General features: G+C 38.5%; 1 protein-coding gene across 2 annotated transcripts in view; it reads left to right on the forward strand.

Annotated features, from left to right (window-relative positions):
• The window catches only part of CFI (complement factor I), a 56,478-nt gene that overhangs the window by 12,489 nt on the left and 24,464 nt on the right, over positions 1-19,525 (forward strand). Inside the window, exons 2-7 of one of the 2 annotated variants that reach the window (XM_019810024.2) lie at positions 1,183-1,224; positions 9,391-9,670; positions 11,343-11,496; positions 14,982-15,163; positions 15,975-16,142; positions 16,243-16,353. In XM_019810024.2, the coding sequence (XP_019665583.2) occupies positions 1,183-1,224; positions 9,391-9,670; positions 11,343-11,496; positions 14,982-15,163; positions 15,975-16,142; positions 16,243-16,353 (937 nt within the window). The remainder of the gene's footprint in view (positions 1-1,182; positions 1,225-9,390; positions 9,671-11,342; positions 11,497-14,981; positions 15,164-15,974; positions 16,143-16,242; positions 16,354-19,525) is intronic. The other variant, XM_011237361.3, reaches the window with a different exon arrangement.

Below are 19,525 nucleotides of genomic sequence, written 5' to 3' on the forward strand. Positions count from 1 at the left end.
AAAAAAAAAAAAAAGAAACATTACTTTTTTATCTGAATAGAATGGCTGCTGGTTAAGTATCTGGTTGTTGGGGTATCAGAGCATGACTTTATATCAGAAACAGGTATAATATGGGGCGCCTGGGTGGCACAGCGGTTAAGCGTCTGCCTTCAGCTCAGGGCGTGATCCCGGCGTTCTGGGATCGAGCCCCATGTCAGGCTCTTCCNCCCACTCCCCCTGCTTGTGTTCCCTCTCTCACTGGCTGTCTCTATCTCTGTCAAATAAATAAATAAAATCTTTAAAAAAAAAAAAAAGAAAAAAAGAAACAGGTATAATACAAGATGGACAGATCCAAGAAGAGGAAAGAAATATAGAAAAAAGTTGCTAGCAAAGACCAGGATGAGAAGAAACTGAGGCCACAGGGGGCCTAAAACTCTTCCAATGGAAAGACTTCCCATTGAGTTGTTAACTTTCAGGATATGAGCTGTTTATTCACTTCTGGAAGACAGACAAAATTCTATGCTGTTTACTCTTTTTTTAATCTTTCCCATTTTTTTCCCTCAGTGTTTTCCAGGGAAATGATGATTATACCAGTTAATGCCATAATAAGAAAATCACCATAAAATCTCGGTGGCATAAAACTTTATTTAGTATACTAGTCTGCAGGTTGGCTGGTGATCAGCTGACCTAAGCTGGGCTCAGCTAGAGTGGTTCTTCTTTGCTAGCCTGGCCATGTTCTTCTCATAGCTATGGCAGAGAAGCAAAAGGACAAACCCAGTTGGACAAATACTTTCCAATCTCTTGTGTCACATCTGCTGACTTCTATTAATTAAAGCAAGTCACATGGCCAGACCCAGGATCTAGAGTTAAGAAAATACACCCTGCCCCCGGTGAGAAGCACAGCAAAGGACTGGAACGCAGGGAGGGTGGAACTGGGGCCACTTGCAATCCACCACAGTTACCATCATACTTGCATTTCTATAGGGTCTTAAATGTTTATTTGTGTTTTCCCATGTATTTTTCATTTGATCCTTAGAACAACTCTGTGAGAATATTATTTTTATTTTCCACATATAGAAGAACAGAATCAGAAAGCAAAATCATTTACCCAAGATCACATGGCTACTTAGCAGTAGAATGGGGCAGTGGAGGCCTTTTCTGTGCTTTGGTCATAGTCGATCATTCTTTTTTCTTTGTTTATAGGATACAGATGAAAAACAAAAACGACGGACAAAGACAACACAGGTAAAGCTATACAGCTGTATACTGGGGCAAATAGGAGGTTGTTTCTTGTTTTCTAATTACCAACCATCTATCTAAAATTGTGTCATTTTAGTGGTGCCTAGAATAAAAAGACAAAATTCACATCAAAATAATCACGACATCATTGCAGATACCAAGCAAAGGGCCAAAACAAACCCATATACACAAAAAAGCAACAGTAACTAAAGGAGTTGAGTCATGTTTTGTAGATGAGTAGACTATAGTCATAACTGCTAAAAATTTTTGAACATGTGCTTCTAGTATATATGAATGTATTTATTAACAAATAATAAATACACTGCTATATAAATAATGCACCTTAAAAAACAAATATAATTTTAAGCACATACATAATATTTTATAATTTTCATCAGTCTTAATGGAATAATGTCATTAAACACACTTCATTATTTTTAAAATTTTTCCTTTGAATTTCATGGCATATTAGCTGCAAAAGATACTTCAGAAAGAGCAACATACACAATAAACACATGCAGGAGGTTCCTCATTAATGATATTAGATATAAATCTACATTTCAAATACTCATTTTAATACTACTAATTGGGGGGCAGGGCTGACTTCCTGTCATGTCTAATTAACTCTTCATTGTTTTTAACCCTATGATGTGGCTGACAAACAGTTTCTACTGGGGTAAGCAGTGTAGACTCTGCCATTTGCTTTTCCACTGGTGTTGCGTTTTGACATTATTTTCAGTCCAGCATTCATTTCACTATACGAATCTTTAAACCACTCACCCACTTGTGAAGATTATTTTAGCTAAAACTAAATCATATAATCCATAACATTCCGTAATCAGCATATGTATATGATCCTCAATCCTAAAACAAAAACCCTCTGTTGACTCCATATCCTCTTCCAATTATCACCCCACTTCTCTGTGCCCCTTTACATCTAAACTCTCAAAAATTTGCTACGCTCAGTTTCTCTTTTTCCATTGTTTCTTGAACCTATTCAGGCTCGAGTTCCCACCATTCCACCAAAATTACATTTCTCAAGGTCACCATTTAGCTAGAGAAGCATTAGACACAGCTGCTGGTCACTCCTTCCTTCTCTTTGCCTCTGTACACCATTTTCTTTTCTTTTCTTTTCTTTTTAAAGATTTTATTTATTTATTTGACAGAGATAGAGACAGCCAGCGAGAGAGGGAGCACAAGCAGGGGGAGTGGGAGAGGAAGAAGCAGGCTCACAGTAGAGGAGCCTGATGTGGGGCTCGATCCCATAACACCGGGATCACGCCCTGAGCCAAAGGCAGACGCTTAACCGCTGTGCCACCCAGGCGCCCCTGTACCTCATTTTCTATTTATTTCCCTTTTACTTCACTGACCACATCTTCCCATCTCCTTTACAAATTCTTCATCAACTGCCCAACTTCTAAGTATTGGAGGGCTCACACCCTCCAGCAGCTTTATATTTCATTCAGAGAATAAGCTGGTCTTTACAGTAACTTATAATAAGGTCCTATAAGATCAATCACCCATTGATCCAGTTCTCTGACCTCATCTCCTTCTGTTCTCCTCCAGCCTCTTACTCCCCTCCAGCCACACCTGCTCCCTAGACCAAGAGCACAGCACATATTCTTCTCCCCTGTAGACTGGGCTAATTTTTCTGACCATGACCATACCTCACATCTAGATACCTGCCTGGCTTGCTCACTCACCTTCATATGTCTGCTCCAGGTGAACCTTCCCCAAAGCTTTCCCTGACAATTCTATACAAAATAGCAGTCCTCCCCCTCACTCTCCCCAATCTCTATCTCTCTTACCCTGCATAGCATCTGTCACCTTATGTTATACTATGTGTTTATTCTCTATTCATTCTTGTCTGCCTTCTACTAGAAATGTAAGCTCTAAGGCTTTGTGCAGTTCGCTTTTGTATCTGTAGGACCTAGAACAGTGCCTGGCACATAGTAAGCTCTCAGTAAATATTGAATTAATATGTTATGAGTGCAGGCACACATGCCGATCCATATTTGAATATTAGTAAGGATTAATTTCTTCCTACTTTTTTGATAAAACGAATTAATATAATTTCCGTTATTTTACCCACCTGATTATCTTCACACTCCCAGGTTATACGTAACCTACTTTAAAAGTTATTGGTCAACAGAAGTGGTTCTCAGTCTTTGGGAGCATAAGAATCTTTATGGAACTTGTTTAAGCTACAAATGTCAAGGTATTTCCCTAGAGACCAGAAGATCTATCGTTTGGGTTCAAGAATCTGCATTTATAAGATGGTTCACCTTAGGTGGTTTTCATACAGATGGACTAGGGCCACAATTAGAAGTACCTGATCCATGTATTTGGTAGGTCTTTCATAGCTTGTTACTCCAGGCTAAATAAAAATGAAAAAAAAAACTTCTTTAGCATGCTTCAATCAACTCACACATAGCTCACACACAGAATGATTTAGGTCTCATACTTTCTAGATAAGTGGTTCTCAAGATTTGGGATTATGAAGACTATCTAGATATCAATAGCTATGTATATCTAGATACCTAGCCAATATTACACAGTAGCCAATTCCAAAATCTCAGTAGCTTCACACTACAGAAGTTAATTTTTACTCATGCAAAGTCCACTGTGGGTCTGGGTGACTCTAGGAAACCTGTCCTCCATGTGTTGGCCCAACATTGTGGGCTGCTTTGGTTCTATGGTATCTCTGCAACACATGTCTCCATGATCACCATGTCAGGACAGGTCATTGAGCATGGGCAATTACATGCTTCCACCTGAAACCATCACATGTTCCTTCAGCTTACATTTCTTTTCCCAAAGCAAATTACCACCATGTCCAACCTCAGCAAGGAATACAATCTTCCCATTGGCCTGGAAGTAGAGCAAAATAAGATTTTAGTAAACAGTGTTAATGTTTACCTCGAAGATAAACATTAAGAAACCTTTTGATCCATCACCCCATCTTATACCATCAAGCACATACGTAATAGCCATTGTTGTTTTAGTATCTGTTACTGTGGGTGGGAAGTGACAATGTCTATATAATTTCAGTGATGATTTAAATAATTTTTCTTATTAGTCTTAATAGCATCTACATACATTGGAAAGATGAGTTTACATAAATATATGAGGTATAATTTATAATCTGTTTCAGGCAGACTGGAATACAAATGCATTTACAAACCCCTTTAAATAACATCTTTAGAGATCATCAGCCCACTACTCTAGGCATTGAGGACCCATAGACACACGTAACTTCTCCAGTCCCCTCAGCGTTAAAACCTGCTGTTTTACACAGCAGATAAACAAACCTTAGTCTTCTGTCCCTAGCTACAGCCCCACAATAACTTTCTAGCTAGCTCTCATTTGATTATAGCCATTGTCGACAGCCACTGTGTTGGTGTTAGCCATTACCATCAACCTGAAATTCAAAATGTAACACTATTATAAAATTGATTCCAACTTATAATGAAAAGTTGTAAGAATAGAAAGCTGCTTAATTTCTAAGGCAATCTCCCTACCATTCCCTGATTATACCTTCTCCTATATCTTCCTCAATTGTGTTTCAACAATATTGCTCCCTTTCTCTTAAAGCTTCAGTCTTCCCAATTCTGTTAGATCCCTGATCTTAGCCTGTAGTTATTATGAAATCTCCTATGTCCTAACAACCACAAACTCTCTCTTTATTCTGTATCCCTTTATGCTACTATCCCATCCATTTTCCTTCAAAGCCTAATACTCAATTTTTCCTCTGCTGAAAGCACACTGATATTCTTTTTCGTTTAATTATGTTTATCAAATTAATCCATGTGTATAGTTTACAAAGGCAAATAAGGCTTAAAACCATGGTAATACTAAAAATATTTAACAACCGATTGGGCATAGATACTGATCACTCAGGTAAGATCATGAGTCAATTATCTTTGTTTATAAAATACACTTATCACACCCATCACCCATCCTCACCATGATTCTCTCCATCCAGAGACAACCACTTTCAAGTCATTGCTGTTTTTTCTATTTTTTTTTCTTCAGCTATTTATATCAGATTCCTTTATAATAAGTTTATACTAACATTTATTTTAAACAATTGCCTGGATTTTTAGTCACTCCATCCTCTTCAAAAGTACTAATTCCTAAACTTTTCTGGGGTTCTGTGGGGTGAATTTGCTTTATTCTTATGACCTTTCCTCATCAGGCCTCTCAGTTCCCTCTGGTCTGCTGAATCCATTACCACCAGCCCTTCTGCTTTCCAATTTTGGTAACACCTCAAGTCTGTAGTCCTCTTTTGCTGGGTGGACTGCAGAGAACTCCGGCTCTGAAGCCTTGACGCAACCCATCCATCTTACCGGCCATCTTGGACCTGTCTGGTTTAACCTGGCTTCTTGTGGCTTTGTTTTGGAGTGCTGCCAGGACAGGCCTCTGACTTTCCTGATAGCTGGCCATAACTTCTTTGCTGGCCTCCAGGCATCCTGTTAGAGCCCAACTGACTTCCTGTAAAAGTCTCCCCATTCGCTTTTATGTATTGGTTATACCTTATTTTAAAAAAAAAATTCTTTTACCCTCATTTTAGTGGGACTTGGGGAGAAAGCAGAGATTTTTTTTTTTTTACAGATATATTTATTTATTTGAGAGAGAGCGAGCATGAGCAGGAGGGGCAGAGGGAGAAGGAGAGAGAAACTCAAACAGACTCTGCACTGAGCACAGAGCCCCATGAAGGGCTCAATTTCATGATTCCGAGATCATAACCTTAGCCAAAACCAAGCGTCAGACATTTAACCAGCTGAGCCACCCAGGTGCCCTGGAAGCAGAGACTTTTTTATTTTTTTTTATTTTGTTTTTAAAGATTTTATTTATTTATTTGACAGAGGGAGAGACAGCCAGCGAGAGAGGGAACACAAGCAGGGGGAGTGGGAGAGGGAGAAGCAGGCTCCCAGCAGAGCAGAGAGCCGGATGCGGGTCTCGATCCCAGGACCCTGGGATCACGCACTGGGCGGAAGGCAGACGCTTAATGACTGAGCCACCCAGGCGCCCCCAGAGACTTTTTTAAAGCCTGTGTTCGGTCTCCCACATCAAAGCACAAGGGCAATCAAAAGGGCGACCCTACACTTCTGCTCCCATGTTTTCATTTCCCATTCCGGCCTCAACTCACCCAGGTCTAGTTTCTGCCTCTAACACTGAGCTAACACCACTTCTTTGAAAAGTCCCAATGATCTTTGTTCATCTAATTCACTGGCCCTTTTTCAGCCTCATTCTCTGAAGCTCTCTGCAGCATTAGACACACGGAGCAAAGGACGCCTCTCTGGCTGGGAAGCAAATTCTCTTTTACTTGTTCCACATCTTCAGCTCCTTACATGTAAATTCTCCTCAATGTTCTGTGTTTGTTGGGCATTTTTTCACCATTCAATGAATACCAGGTCCACCATACCCCTTAAAGCAGATCTGAGCTGGGAAAAAGCAGCAGCTTTCACCTGAAATGAAAATCAGAGTTTCAATGACTACAGAGAACCAGACATTGCCGTTGTTGTTATACAACTGTTTCTGGGACTAAAAGTCTTGGTTTTTTGTTTTTGCACTAATCTAAGAATGACTGAAAAGTTATGACACTGCCCATGTTTCTGTCCAAAGAGCAAGAAGAAAATGACACCTCAGAAAGGATTTAAAGGGATAAAGGCTGGAAAGAATCTAGTTGTTTTCTACTTGCACCCAATTGGAATGTCTCTCTTTCAATACAAGGGTGATACGTAGAAGGGTGACAGTGCCTGCTATCAGGGTACTTACAATCTTCTCAGTGAAAGATATAGGAGCTAAGTAATTACAAAAATTTCAACTCTAATTAAAGTGCCACAAAAGAGGTACGTGGAACCATGGAAAGTATGTGAGTGGCAGATTTCTTTAAAGATCAGTGTGTCAAAAGCCAGTATAGTGAATGACCGATTTGTCAAATTTTCTTGTTTCTGTGGCTATTTAATAAAGTTTACTGATAAGCATATTAGATGGAATGACTTTGAAGCTTATGCAAAATTTTGTATGGTTTTAATTGATTCGTTTTTCTTTGTTTTCATGGCAGCATTTAAAGATTGTCCAATTTGTTTCTGCCCCCACTGGCTGTTATTGCAGCTGGAGGACACTGAGAAAGAGATGGGGGCTTGTTGCCCCGGGGCTGGGGAGACTAAAGGACAAGACACTCAAACTCCAGATGGGCCAGCCAGGGGACGGAGACAGCACTGGCGTGCCACAACTCACTTTTGACCCAGTTGGTCTGTTGCCAGCCCTCCACCTATTTCCCCTGGATTCCTGCAAATGTAATTGGCCTCCTGCCTATCTGATCTGATCTCCACGATCTTCCTCAAATGCATAGTTGCTTCTTTGCTTAAAGTGGCTCTCCCCAGGCCCTGCTCTCTTATCCTCCACCACCCTCCCTTTCTATTCTCTAGCCTCAACAAGCCTGCTGTTCTCTTTCTTACAGTCCTGTCAAAAGTGCCCATCCGCCACCACCTCTGCCAGTGACTTCTGCTCAGCACCTTCAGAACGCAGCCCAGATTAGCTCTTTCTGGAAATGTCCCAGAGCCTCCTAGTCGGGCCAGGGCCCAGAGCACTGTCCTGATGGCATCCCCAGCCTATCTCTATCAGAGAAATTGTCAATTAGGCTTGCCTGTCTCTCTTTGGGTTCAATAGGGAGTTTTATGCCTCTGGTCCTAGCCTTAGGCCATTCTCTGGCACAGAATGGTGCTTACTAACTCATTTACTGAGTTAACTAATAAATGAGCTAATAATCTGTCTTCCAAGCTTTAGACACATACCAGATATCCCCTTTTCCACAAAGTGCTTCCAGATGCATGTCCTTCAGACACTTCATACTCAACAGGTCCCAAACCAAATTCTTAATAGCATTATACGTCTTCACTATCACTCAACCTCAAAACCTAGGACCCACCTTCAACCCGACATGGATCAAAGTGTCCAATCCTATTGCTTTTGCTTGCTTGAGTGTCTTTCCAAACCATTTCTGTACTCCACTCCTACTACTACTTACCAGCTTCCTGACCAGTGCCCACTCCACTTGAAGCATATGAAACCCTATATGCCCAGCAGTTGGAATGGCTCATGACTCCCTAAATACATTCTGCACCCTCCCTCCTGTGTTTTGCTAGCTCCATCCCTCTGCTAGCATCTGTCCTTCCTCACCTTGCTCAAATACTACCACTTCCATGAGGCCTTTTTTAATTCCCCTAGATAGATAAGTAAATAAATAAATACCCCTAGGAAGACTAACTCCCTTCCACTCTGGTTCTCCAAGAGTACTGTGTTGTATTCGTACCACTGCGATATCAGTTACCACAATCTGCCTTGTACCCCGGTTATTATGTTTCTGTCTTATTGCCTAGATATCAAGCCCTTGGAAGACAAAGCCCACATACGTTCGTCTTAGAGAAACTTTATACACAGTAGGAGTTTAACAAATGGTTTTGCATTTATTAATAAAATTAACCAATTTCAGGGCGCCTGGGTGGCACAGCGGTTAAGCGTCTGCCTTCGGCTCAGGGCGTGATCCCCGGCGTTCTGGGATCGAGCCCCACATCGGGCTCCTCCGCTGGAAGCCTGCTTCTTCCTCTCCCACTCCCCCTGCTTGTGTTCCCTCTCTCGCTGGCTGTCTCTCTCTCTGTCAAATAAATAAATAAAATCTTTAAAAAATAAAATAAAATAAAATTAACCAATTTCATTCATCAATTCATTCCACAGGACTATATTTAGCACCAGTTTTATTACTTCTTAACATGACTTAGGAGATTCATTGATTTCTTCCAAGGCAGATCTTTATGTTGGCTTTAAGATAATAATAGCTCCCATTGATTTCATGCCTAGTACCTGTCAACCATTATATGTATATAATTTCTAACCCTTGAAGTAACCTTGCAAAATAGAAGACATTACCCCCATTTTCCAGATGAGGAAACACACATTTCGTGAGGGTAAGTAACTTACCCAAGGGCATGTAACTGTGAATACCCAAGCTAGGACTAGAAGTCAGGTTTGTGATTCTGAAAGCCACTACACCACATCGCCTCATCTGTACTGTGGGGTAGGTAAGTTTGTTTTGTTCCTTTCCTTCACTTAATCAACTTCAAAAAGAAGATTTCAGTTTGTTAGTGTTTGTTTTGTGTTTTACAGCTTTCTTTGGTATCAAACACACCTCAAAAGGATCTGGTAGACAAAAAGTGCTTAACTGAAAAACACACACATCTCTCCTGCAAGAAAGTCTTCTGCCAACCATGGCAGAAATGCATCGATGGGACCTGTATTTGTAAACTTCCTTATCAGTGCCCAAAGAATGGCACCTTAGTGTGTTCAACTAACGGGAAAACCTACTCAACTTACTGTCAGCAGAAGAGTTTTGAATGTCTTCGTCCGGGGGCAAAGTTTTTAAATAAGGGAGCATGCAGAGCTGAAGGTAGGAAAAGCCTAGTTGAACCTATCATGTGAGAAGGAAATTGTTTACCATACTTTCTATTAGAAAATAATTTTGCTATGAAATGTTATGATGCCAATTCAAAATTCCTGTCTAGACCCTCAATTGTAATTGTGGTAATAACTAAAGAAATTAGAGTCACCAGAATATAGCCAGCCTTTGAGTCTACTGCGCAAGGCCCTGAGGCCAGTCCTTCCCCTCAGTGCCTGTGCCACACTCTGCCGCCCAGCCCTTCAAAATTATCCCCACCATCACTTCTACTTGGCTAGCAGAACTATTCCTAGAGCCATTGAGTTGGTTCAGAACCCAGTGAACAAGTCTTTACATGAGATCAATACTGATATGGAGCTGCACTTCTGGACCTCCAGCTTCAATAATTTCTTCCAGCATCCATCCCATCAGCCCCTATACCTAGGGAGCCCCAAACCCATTGGCCCTGATCTAAGGGGAGCTCAGGCCATTACTGACCTGAGACATTACTGACCTAGGACATGCTCTCACCTAGCAAACTTGGCACATCAGATGAAAGAGCTTGTCAACACTCCATCCAGGTTCCTAATGCAGTGAGGAGGCTGGGATGCTAGTAGGTGAATTTGTGGAGTGGTTAAGATTAGGAATCTCACTGTCAGATTGAGTGGCAAGCCCCTCCACCCCACCTCAGTTATTGACAAGCTATGTGACTGTCAGACCGCATTTTCCACATCTGTAAAATGTGAATAACACTAGTTCCTAACTCATAAGACCTTCATGAAAATTAAATAAAATGATGAATGTAAAGATCTTCACATAGTGTTTCACACACAGAAAGAGCTCATGAAATTTTAGCTATGACAGCAAACCTCAGGCTTATCTTCTGATATCAATTATTGCAGAGACTTCATGAACTGATAAAAAAACACTCAAAACATTCTCCTTTTTTAAGATTTATTTATTTATTTTAGAGAGAGAGAGAGAGAGAGCATAGGTGGGGAGGGACAGAGGGAGAGGGAGAGAAAAACTCAGAGTCCATGCTCAGTGAGGAGCCTGACCTGGGGCTCAATCTCACAGTCCTGAGATCACAACCTGAGCTGAAACCAAGAGTCAGGTGTTCAACCAACTGTGCCACCCAGGCGCCCCAAAACATTCTTTTTAAAGGTGTCATGACATATGCTGACGCACAGTACCTAAATATCTGTGTGATGCTGAGTGAAGAGGTTGAGGCCCTGGGGAACAGGAAAAAGAGAGCTCCCTACCGCCTGTTGGAAAGGAGGGAAGCAATAATGGAGATTATTTTGTCAGTGGCAGACTTTTTTTCTCTTGAGGCATTAAATGCCTTAAAGATATGAGAATACATATAACTTTTTTACATTGTAATTATTTGTTTGGCTTACTTTCAGGAGCACACACTTGGGAGTGAGATCAATATGGTAGCTTCCAATTCCTGGCTTCCCCACTGGAGTGAGCAACTTAACCTCATGTGTAAAAATGGAGGATAAATATCAGTGTAGTCTTCACAGGGTTGCCTTGTGAAATAATTGCTTACTGTTGTTAAAATTTTCATGGTGTTCAAAGTTAATTTGAAATTATCTCTTTTGTTATTTCAAAGGCTTTTCATCAGGAGCAAAAAGGTGAATGCCTAAATATTGCTCATTCTTTTGGTTTTTTTAAATTTTAGCACAATTTAATGTTTCCATAAAGCATGGAAATACCACTTCGGAAGGAATTGTTGAAGTAAAACTTGTAGAACAAGATAAGAAAATGTTCATATGTAAAAAACCCTGGAGCATGGCGGAGGCTAATGTGGCCTGTCTTGACCTTGGATTTCAACAGTGAGTGCTTGTTGTCAGTGGATTTTCCCAGGATTCCTTTTATTGTTTCAACTATTTGTTTTTTTGTTTTTTTAAGATAAAATTTCTTTTTTTTAAAAGATTTTATTTATTTATTTGACAGACAGTGAAAGAGCTAGGGGAGCGGAAGAGGGAGAAGCAGACTCCCCACTGAGCAGGGAGGCTAATGCAGGGCTTGATCCCAGGACCCTGGGATCATGAATTGAGCCAGAGGCAGATGCTTAACTGACTGAGCCACCCAGGCACCCAACCATTTGCTTTTTGATTGCCCAGTCTTTCTCTGCCTTAATTTACTCCTATGTAACCTGAGAATATTAACAACCTGCCTCACAGCACTGTTACGAGGATTAGATATGTTCATGCTTTACTAGCACTTAGAACACCATTGAGCACAGAGCACCTGTAAGTTTGTTGAAGTATCTGGATATGAATCCTTTGCAGTTCCAGAAAGTTGTAAATATGTTCATTACTATCTATCTCTGCTTGTCTGTAGTTATGTCCACTTTTTCATAGCTAATATTGTTTATCTATGCCTTCTCTCTTTTTTTCTTGATCAACCTTGAAGAGATCTATTTGATTGTGTTTTTGATTTCTATATTTTATATGTAAATTGTCTCTTGTTACTTTCTTTCAACCTTATTAAGTTTCATTGTTCCCTTTGGCTCTCTTTCTTCTTTTCTCTATTGTATTTTTCCTAATTCCTTGAATTGAATGCTTACTTAACTCATCGACTTACAACTTTTCTTATTTTCTAATATAATCATTTAAGGTACAAAATTCCCAGGTAATGCTTCATCTGCATGCCATAAGTCTCAGTGGCATAAAAGGAGTGTTTTATTTATTGTTCAATTTGTAATATTTTTTAATTTTCAGTATAATTTCATTTTTTGATTTAGAAGTTTCTTTTTTACTTTCCTAATGAATATATATTTGCTTTTAGTTAGCTTTTTGTTATAGATTTCTTATTTAATTGTACTGTGGTAAGAGAATGGTCTCTATAAGATGACAATTATTTAAATATTTGTTGACACTTGCTTTTTGCTGAATATATATTATTTTTTATTTTTTAATATTTTTTATTATATTATGTTAGTCACCATACAGCACATCCCCAGTGTGCTGAGTATATTTTAAATGTTTCACATGCAGCATTCTATATAATAAATGTGTTGTCGATTAAAATAAGTAAGCTTGTTAACTGCTTTGTTCAAACCTTTTCCTACTTATTTACTCACAAGCTTTCTATGTCTTTATCTGTTAAATGTGTCCTTTAAAAACAGCACGTATCTAGGTGTTTTTTTTAAATCCAATATGACAACTGTCTGAAGAGCTTAGTCCATTTACATTATTGTGATTATTTACGTTATTGAATTTATTTTCTCTATCTTATTATTTACCCTGCTTTTTTCTGTGTACTTGTCTTTCCTTTTCTAATTTCTGTTGGGTTTAATAAAGTTGTATTTTTTAATCCCCCCAGCCCCTTCTACTTGGTGTGTAAATTATATACATCCTATTTCTGTTCCTTTAGTGGTTATCTTCACATTTATACCATGAATTCTTGACTTAGGAAGTCCTTACCCTCTTAGGAATAATATAAGGAATGTCATTATTTCTACCAAGTTTCCAGTATTTAGTTCCACATTATTTTTATATATCCCTGAAGTGAATTACTATCATTATATAATAAGCAATCATTATTACTGCTGCTCAGCCTCAGATTTATTTCATGTTTACCAACATCTTGGTTCGTTGCTGCTTGTGGCATCTCTCAACTTTATTCTGAATTCAGTTTCCTTCTTCCTAAACCACATCTGCTAGTAGTTCATTAGTGAGAGTATCTTATTAAATTGAGCCACAAGACATTTGTGATTTTTGACAGTTTGTGACCTACAACCTATAATTCAGTCTAATGGGAAGCTCTCTCAGTCTTTGATCTCCCAGTATTTTGCTCTTATCATATTTTTGTAGGAGCTAATGGACAGACTTCTCTTATTTTATTTTACTTATTTATTTTTAAGGATTTTATTTATTTATTTGAGAGAGAATGACAGAGATCACAGGGGGCGAGGGAGAAGCAGACTCCCTACTGAACAGAGAGCCCCACCCAGGGCTCGATCCGAAGACCCTGGGATCATGACCTGAGCCAAAGGTAGGCGCTCAACTGACTTGGCCGCCCAGAAGCCTCCAGACTTCTCTTATTTTAGCCAGTGGGTATTTTCCTTACTTCTTCAAGACCTCATTGAGCGACTTGCTGGGCTCCCTGCTCAGCTGGGAGTCTGCTTCTCTCTCTCCCTCCGCTCCCCCCTTGCCTGCTCGTGCTCTCCCTCTCAAATAAATAAAATCTTAAAAAAAGAAGAAGGAGAAGAACTTATTGAATGCATTTTATCTAATAATTTTAGAAAGTTTTAAATTGAGAGGTTTTTTCCAAATTATTTACCTGTGATATTGCCCCAATGGCTCTCATTTGTTCTCATATTTTGATGCTGTTTGGCACAGTTTTATAACTCCTTTTTATCATCATTATTGATCTGAAATCATTAAAAATGCCTTTCTTGTTCCCTTTAATTGTTTTCATTTTGCCTTTCATTATAATTGATCTAATATTTATATTGCCATTATTCCTTTGTTATTATTTATATTTACCTGATGCATCTTTACTCAACTTCTTATTTTTAACACCATTTCCTCCATTTCCTTCTAAAGAGAAGCAGAGAGCAATTGAATGTTCTAGAAGAATAGTTTACTGTAACTCATCATCTCTAGGCTATTGAGTCATAGAGGTAGCACAAATTCTGAACAAATTGAGAAGTCCAAGCAATGGCATATAGATGCCAAAATATCACCTTAATACTGTCAAGGCTGAATTCAGGACATGGCTTGGCATAAAAACAAAATGAACCTGCTAGAATTAAACTAACTTAACCTCCCAAATTCTAAGCAATAATGGGGCCATCCAGGTAAGCCTTACAGCATGAGGCATGTGAAGAGGTCCCCAAAAGGAAAGATATAAAAGGTGAGCTAACATTGCCTGATTTATAATTTCCAAATTCCCTGATCAATTATTTACTCCCTTTCCTTGAGCAAAAGGAATTAAGAGATGGAGAGAAGCCAAGAATGATGCATCTCAGGTTGGAAGGAAACACCAGGAGTGTGGAAGAAGGAGTCCTCCTTAACAAGAAACAGAGAAGAGGAAACAAATATTTGCTGAGTGTTTGCCACGTTTGAACTTTGGCTAGCCAATTTAAATTGATTGTTTTAATTAATCTTTACAAAACTAGCTGAGATTATCATATTCCCTTTTACAGGTGAAGATACTGAGGCTCAGAGAACTTAAGCATCTTGTTCAATGTATCACTCAAATGTAGAAAATTAGAGGAAATTACTTTAGTTCCTTACCTCCTACAATAAGGTTATAAATGCAAAGTACTAATCATTCTACCCTAATGTCTCATTTATTCTATTCGTAGAGGTGCTTATGATATTCAGAAACAGTTTGAGATTCCTGAAAATCTCTCTATGAATTCCACTGAATGTCTCCAAGTGCATTGTCGAGGATTAGAGACGAGTTTGGCTGAATGTACTTTTACTAAGAGAAGAACTAAAAATGACCAGGATTTCGCTGGTGTGGTTTGCTACACACAGAATGCAGGTTGGTAGAGTACTTGCCTGAAACTTCAAAGCTTCCTTCAAAATTGTTTATTGCATACCACGTCTGTAGTAAACAAACAAATGATAGATGCTCAGTTGCAAAAATAGAGGCAAAATCATTTTTTGGGCTTTAGAACCTAAATTGGTGCTTTTCCTCTGTTGTACCTTTTTGCATTCAAATATTACTTCTCTCCAGGTCCTTATATGGGGAGCAAAGTTGCCTGACTCCTCTTTGCTTGCTGAAACATCTGGATTAAAGTTAATATAACAAACATAAGTAACACAAGCATCAGAAGAAACCTCAATATCTCCTTTGAGAGGTCCGGCCTACACACTTCAAAATGTCTTTAAAATATTTAAGTGACCACAATCTCAAGACAGTCATGGCCACTTTTCTCCTTGGTCCTGACATGGGAATATTTTAGTCATACATATGGTTTTAAAGGCTAACACCTTTTTTGGTGCTAAAAAAAAAAAAGTACCATCAAAATATAAATGCCACTGCCCAAGTAAGTCATGGGATGGAAGTGAGGATTCGTGCAATAGCACGAAAGGAATGGTTGAGCACCCGTGTTTGCTGATGTGAGCAAGGGCCCATGATCCCTGAGCCCTCTCCAGCCTCAGCAAGTACAGACCTCCACAGTAAATACTGGTTTTCAGAGATAACAAAAGGGCCTCCATAAACCAGCTTTGCCATTTATTTTCCTTATCAACCATATATGTTGTGTTGATGCTACCAATATGTTTTTTATCATTTTCTATTTGATGCCTGACTTTATCTTACTGTCCTCATTATTCCAAATGGGATCAAGACGTCACCTACAACTCTGTAAATAAATTTCACGGAGAAAATTCCCAATTTACAGCTCCTCCAGTGAATAACTCCTTTCACTGCGTGAATGGGAAATACATTCCTCAAAAGAGAGCCTGTAATGGTATCAATGATTGTGGAGACCAGAGTGACGAACTGTGCTGCACAGGTAGTAGGAGGCTGCCCCCCTGAATTTCAGATTCTCTCTTACTGGCTTTTAAATATGAAAAAATAAAAAGAAAAACCTTCTTCTATTTATGTTTGTGTAGGATGCCAAGGCAAAAGTTTCTTCTGTAAATCTGGTGTTTGTATTCCAAGCAAATATAAGTGCAATGGTGAGGTGGATTGCATTACAGGAGAAGATGAAATTGGTTGTGAAGGTAATTAAGGTTTTGCCTTATGTTTTTCCATTACTTGATCTGGGGACTGTGAAACTTTCTTTTAGGTAAATTGTAATCTTAAGTGAGTTTAGGAGAGTGTTAGCAGTAAGAGTACTATTGAGTGGGCATTCGAAGAACTGTGGAGTGTTCTTCTCTCATATTTTCATTTATTAAATACATTTGTCATTTCAGAAATTTTATTAGAAAAGCTCCCACATAACAAAAAATAGACAGATTATTAGAATGAGCCAATATGTGCCTCTCTCTCAGCTTGAACAATTATCAATATTTTGCCAGTCTTGTTCAGCTTGTTTATTTTAAAGCACATTTGAGATATCATGTCACTTCACCTATATACATATCTAATGATACAAACACTTTATACATACACAATATACTCTCATTAGTATACCTAATAATAATAATAATTCCCTAACACTGCTTAATAACAGCCCATGTTCAAGTTTTCCCAACTGTCTCAAAAATATTTTTAAAAGATTTTATTTATTTATTTATTTATTTATTTATTTATTTATTTATTTATTAGAGAGAGAGTGAGCCAGAGGGAGAGGGGGAGAGAATCTGAAGCCAACTTCAAGCTGAGCCCAGAGCCCTATGTGGGGCTTGATCCCACAACTGTGAGATCATGACCAGAGCTGAAACCAAGTCATTGGATGCTTAACTGACTGATCCACCTAGGCACCCCTCTCAAAAATGTCCTTTTAGAACAATGTGTTTGAATCAGGCTCCAAAAGAATCTAACATTGTATTTGATTATTAAGTTTTTGAAGTATCTTTTATTCTTTAAGAGTTACCCACCTGGAAACACAATGCTCCAATATCTTTGGGACACAGCAAAAGCAGTTCTAAGAGGGAAGTTTATACCAATTCAGGCCAATCTCAAGAAAGAAGAAAAATCCCAAATAAATAATATAACATTATACCTAAAGGAACTAGAAAAGGAAGAACTGAAAAGGCCCAAAGTTAGTAAAAGGAAGGAATTAATAAAGATTAGAATAGAAATATATGAAATAGAGACTAAATTAAATTAAAAATGCCAATGAAACCAAGAGTTGGTTCTTTGAAAAGATAAACAAAATTGATAATCTTTAGCTAGAGCCATTGAAATTAAAAAAAAGTAGAGTCAAATAAATAAAATAAGAAATGAAAAAGACAGGGGCGCCTGGGTGGCACAGCGGTTAAGCGTCTGCCTTCGGCTCAGGGCGTGATCCCGGCGTTATGGGATCGAGCCCCACATCAGGCTCCTCGACTATGAGCCTGCTTCTTCCTCTCCCACTCCCCCTGCTTGTGTTCCCTCTCTCGCTGGCTGTCTCTATCTCTGTCAAATAAATAAATAAAATCTTTAAAAAAAAAAAAAAAAATGAAAAAGGCAAAGTAACTGACACCACAGAAATACAAAGGATTATAAGAGACTGTTATGAAAATGATATGGCAACAAATTGGACAACCTAAAAGAAACTGATAAATTCTTAGAGAAATACAATTTTCCAAAGCTGAATCAGGAATAAATAGAAAATCTGAACAGGCCAATTACTAGTAATGAAATTGAATTGGTATCAAAAAAACTCCCAACAAACAAAAGTTCAGTACCAAACGGCTTCACAGGTTAATTCTACCAAACACTTAAAGAAAAGTTAATACCTATTCTTCTACAACTATTCCAAAAAGGAAGAGGAAGGAAAACTTCCAAATTCATTCTGCGAGGCCAGCATTACCCTGATACCAAAATTAGACAAAGACACTACAAAAAAAGAAAATTATACATCAATATCCCTAATGAACATAGATGCAAAAATCCTCAACAAAACATTAATAAACCAAATTCAACAATACATTAAAAGGATCATTCACCATGTCAGGGATGCAAGAATGGTTCAATATCCTCTAATCAATCAGTGTGATACATCAAATTAACAAAATGAAGGATAAAACATATTATCATCACAATAGATTCAAAATAAGAATTTGGGGGCGCCTGGGTGGTGCAGTCATTAAGCATCTGCCTTCGGCTTGGTGTGATCCCAGCATTCTGGGATCGAGCCCCACATCAGGCTCCTCCACTAGGAGCCTGCTTCTTCCTCTCCCAATCCCCCTGCTTGTGTTCCCTCTCTCACTGGCAGTCTCTGTCAAATAAATAAAAATTTTAAAAATCTTTTTAAAAAAATTACAAAATAAGAATTTGGCAAAATTCAATATCCATTCATGATAAAAACTCTCAACCAAGTGGGTTTAGAGGGAACATACCTCAACATACTAAAAGCCATATATGACAAACCTACAGCTAACATCATACTCAATGGTGAAAATCTGAAAGCTTTTCCTGTAAGATCAGGAACAAGACAAGGATGTCCACTATTGCCACTTTTGTTCAACATAGTACTGGAGTCCTAACAATCAGGGAAGGAAGGAAGGAAGGAAGGAAGGAAGGAAGGAAGGAAGGAAGGAAGGAAGGAAGGAAGGAAGGAAAGAAAAGAAGAAAGAGAAGGAATTTAAATTTGTAAGGAAAAAATAAAACTGTCACCATTTGCAAATGACATGATAATTTACACAGAAACTCTAGGGTTGTCTGTGTGGCTCAGTCAGTTGGGCATCCAACTCTTGATTTAGGCTCAGGTCATGATCTCATGATCATGGGTCTTGAGATGGGTCTTAAGATGAATTCCTGCATCAGGCTCTGCACTCAGTGGGGATTCTGCTTGAAGATTCTCTCCCTCTACCCCTCCCTCTCCCTCATACAAATAAATAAATCTTTTTTAAAAAGAAGAAAACTAAAGACTCCACAAAAGAAACTATAAGAACTAATAAATGAATTCAGTAAAATTGCAGGATACAAAGTGAACATTCAGATAGCAGTTGTGTTTCTATATACTAGTAACAAACCATCAGAGAAATAAATTAAGATAACAATCCCATTTACAAGTTCACCAAAGGAATAAAATACCTAGGAATAAATTTAATCAAGGAAGTGAAAGACTTACACTCTGGAAACTATAAGACATTGATGAAAGAAATTTAAAGTGATACAAATAAATGGAAAAATATACCATGTTCATGGATTGGATGGACAGATATTTATTAAATGTCCATACTACCCAAAGTAATCTACAGATTTAACACAATCCCTCAAAGTATCAATAGTATTTTTCACAGA

The sequence above is a fragment of the Ailuropoda melanoleuca genome, chromosome 11 (assembly GCF_002007445.2).
Source record: "Ailuropoda melanoleuca isolate Jingjing chromosome 11, ASM200744v2, whole genome shotgun sequence".
NCBI lineage: Eukaryota > Metazoa > Chordata > Mammalia > Carnivora > Ursidae > Ailuropoda > Ailuropoda melanoleuca.